General features: G+C 33.3%; 1 protein-coding gene across 1 annotated transcript; it reads left to right on the forward strand.

Moving 5' to 3' along the window:
- The first annotated feature begins 2,155 nt into the window (after positions 1-2,155).
- On the forward strand, positions 2,156-2,755 carry LOC112005012 (F-box/LRR-repeat protein At2g40920). The gene has a single exon (XM_024037258.1). The coding sequence runs from the start codon at positions 2,156-2,158 to the stop codon at positions 2,753-2,755; it is 600 nt and encodes a 199-aa protein (XP_023893026.1).
- Positions 2,756-3,692: the final 937 nt, after the last annotated feature.

Below are 3,692 nucleotides of genomic sequence, written 5' to 3' on the forward strand. Positions count from 1 at the left end.
TTTTTTTTTTTTTTTTTTTTTTTTTTTTTTTTTTTTTTTTTTTTTTTTTTTTTTTTCTTTTGAGCTTATCTTTTCCTTTTGTGTGTGGATATTTTCAAACTTTTCACTCAAACACAAACTCTTTTTAAAGGATTTGAATTGTTGTTTATCACTTTGTTTAAATTCAATTACTTTTGTTTGAGATTTAAAAAAATCATGATTTTGAGAGGAGATTTTTTTTTTTTTTGACATTTTTTTTCTTTCTTTTCTTTAAAGTAACCCAACATACTTCCCTAAATGGTTCAAAAGAAAAAGAAAAACGAACTTCCCCCCAAAAAAGTAACCAAACAATTAAGAGTATTTGAGTTTAAAAAAAACAAAAAACAAAATAAAATAAAAAAGAAAAGAAAGGAAGGACCAAGAAGTAACCGAATTCAAATAGAAAATATACTTTTCAAATAGGGAAGAAGAGATTTAGAAAAAAAATAATAATAATAAAATGTGAGAATTGAAATTTTAAAGAAACAGCAATTTAAAAAAAAAAAAAAACAATTTTTTAAAAATAAAGGGAGAGATAAAAGAGGTTGAAATTTAGGATTTGATGAATAAAAGAATAGAATAGTTTAGTTTTATGTGGGAGTTAAAGATATATTTTTACTTAAAGTATCCTCAAGTTTTGTTTGTGTTTGAATTCCTATATAAAAATTAAAAAGGAAAACTTTTGAAAATACGTTAGTGAGAGTTTGTGTTTGAATTGCTATTAAAAAAAAGCACAAAGTTTAAGTATAAAATTGATTGTAACCTAAGACTACAATTATACTCAATAAAATAAACACTAGCCTTTGAGCACGCGCTTGCTCAGAGACTCTTTTATTTTTTTTGGTAAGGGTTAATTTAGAGCATTTATTATATTTTAGAATTACTACATTTTCTAATCACAAGAAAACTAGGGGTGTGATGAGTATCATGTGTGGAGAAATAATTTTTTTATCACACCCTTAGGTTTTTTTGTGATTAGAAAATGTAGTAATCTTAAATTATAATAAATGCTTTAAATTAAAATAGAAGAGCCTCTGAGCACGCGCGTGAGCACATGCTTAGAGGCTAGTATTAATAACTCATTTTTCTTATCATTATTCAATGTAAAACTTCACTTATAAATATACACCTAATAATACATTTATTATTTAATGACCTTGTTCACAAAATCACATAAAGGAGATTATTTGTGCATATAATTCCAACATTTTTCCTGTCGGTAGTGGATGGCCTACAACTTATCAACCTATTGGTTGAGAATGAATAAAGACTTTGGAAAGAACGAATAAAGAAGAAACATGAGACTAAAGACTATTGTGGATTTCTTCTCTAGGTTTTCTTTGTTTTGTTTTTTTGGCAACCTATTGAAGGTGACAAAGTGGTGTCAATGAAAAATGGTGGTGGTACCGATGGAGGGATGTGTTAAGTGTTAACTGTTGTAACTGAGTTTTTTTTTTCTTTTTTTTTTTTTTTTGAGAGAGAGAGAGAGACGGTAACTGAGTTAAGAATGGCAAAAAAAAAAAAAAAAAAAGGTTAAAATTAATTAAATAAATAGACATCTATAAAATTTTTATTTTTGGAATAACGAGAAGGCAGAAGAGAGATTTGAATTCCTTTTTGTCTTTCTTTTTCTCTCTAGGTTCTTTTTTAGAGAGAGTCGGCAGCAGCAGCCATGTCCTTGATGCGTTTCAGATGAGCTTGCCGATGTTTGCACCTTCGTCAACTATGCACATCCACATCTACATCTGATAACACCCACCTCCTTTTGTCTGCCTTCAACGAAGACACATTCCACCATCACTTTTTCTCCATCCCAATAATCCATGATTCACTCTCTCTGGGATCCCCCACCCCACTCTTCACACTCCCTTCACATCCTATGGGTCTCACTTCTTCCCGATATCTCAACCCCTTGTTCTGCTTTCACGGCCCTAACGATCACAACCCTATTCTCACCTACAACCCCACCACCCAATAAACTCTCACTCTTCCTTTTGATCCTCCAATCCCTGCTGCAACTGCAACTACTTAGGACGTCAAAACCCATTTTGGCTTCGACCCTATAACCAAACTCCACAAAATCCTTCGTGTGAAATGGATAGAACCCATTCCACAGTCAATTCCTAGAGTTATTAATATGGAGTGCATGGTTTTGACACTTGGCAAGGGGTCTTGGAGAAAGATAAACATTGTTCTGCCTTTTGATTGTACCAAGTTTGGTAATGGTGGGGAAAGTCTCTGTATTAATGGTGCAATACATTGGTTAACATGTTATGGGGATTCCATTGTCGCTTTTGATCTCAAAGATGAAAACTTTAGACTAATACCACTTCCCCATGACTACAAAGAAGAAACCTATGCACCGATACGTTTCAAATATGAACAGTTAATTGAGGTTGGTGGGCACTTGGCTTTGATTGGTGACACAGTTTATAAAGGAGATTACATAATGCACATATGGATACTAGAGGATTACCACAATCATGTGTGGGTTAAGAAGAGAATACTCTACCCAGTTAGTTGGATCAATTGTGGTCAACCTGTTCCTATTGGGACTATTTCCACGGGCGAGATATTGCTAAAGCCGCTATCTTTGTATAAGACTAAGAGACTTGCGTGGCTGCTTTTCTATGATATGGATGGACGAGGCTTCAAGAAGGTTGTCATCACTGGCTTGCTTGAATGGGTTTATTCGGGTGGTCCTCGAATCATCAAAACCATTGCTGTATATGGGTGAAAGGTCTTAGAAATGGGCCCTCAAAATCGAGATTTGCAGCAAAGAGTAGAGTACGGTATATTCTTTGTGAAAGCCCATGTGAGGTGTTTGATGTAATGTGGGGTATTTTTATTATCCTTTTGCTTGTCTTTGGAGATGAGTTCTTGTTTTGGTTTTGTAGAACTTATAACTAGTTTAGCTATGTCAACTTAGAGGACAAGTTTCGCTATGTATAAAAATGTGAATTGATGTTATCAATGGCATATAACAACAACAACAACAACCATCAAGCTTTAGTCTCAATATTTTATGATCCGTTATGTATCCTCAATACACTTGTAAGTGGCATAGTATGTCTTTTTTTTTTTTTTTTTTTAATTGATAAGTTGCACATCTACACCCTCGATTTTTTATTAGAGAAAGAAATATTGACACTTTGGTGGTGTCATGCACCAAATAGAATTTTAATATTGATTTTTTTTTTCACTATTGTAGTGATTGTCTTTATTTTTAGATGAGATATTATTTTATGAGAAGCATATGATCAGGTGAAAGTTTAAACACAATTTACGATGATATTCCATGGAAGAATCCTTGACTGATGCCTTAATATAATATTTGTGGTCAACTCATAAGATTAAGCCGTCTTTTCTTATAAGGATTTGGAGTGCTATTCAACTTCCCCCCTTTGGAGTTATTCTGGTTTCTTTGGCACATGTAAAAATTCAAAAATTCCTAATTCTGGCTACAACTGGGTGAACAACATCCTTATCTGCCATACAATGAATGGTACTAAATTCCAACCAGCACAGATGAACCCTCAAAAAGACCCTTTGGATTGTCATGTTAATGGGAGAACTTCTAGACCAGGGGATGAAACTATTTGGCATGGTTGGGCTTCCACATCTGGGTCTTGTGCTGTTAATAAGTTTGATGAGCATTTATATTCCCAGGTTAG

The sequence above is a fragment of the Quercus suber genome, unplaced genomic scaffold (assembly GCF_002906115.3).
Source record: "Quercus suber isolate HL8 unplaced genomic scaffold, Cork oak 2.0 scaffold_191, whole genome shotgun sequence".
Classification (NCBI taxonomy): Eukaryota; Viridiplantae; Streptophyta; class Magnoliopsida; order Fagales; family Fagaceae; genus Quercus; species Quercus suber.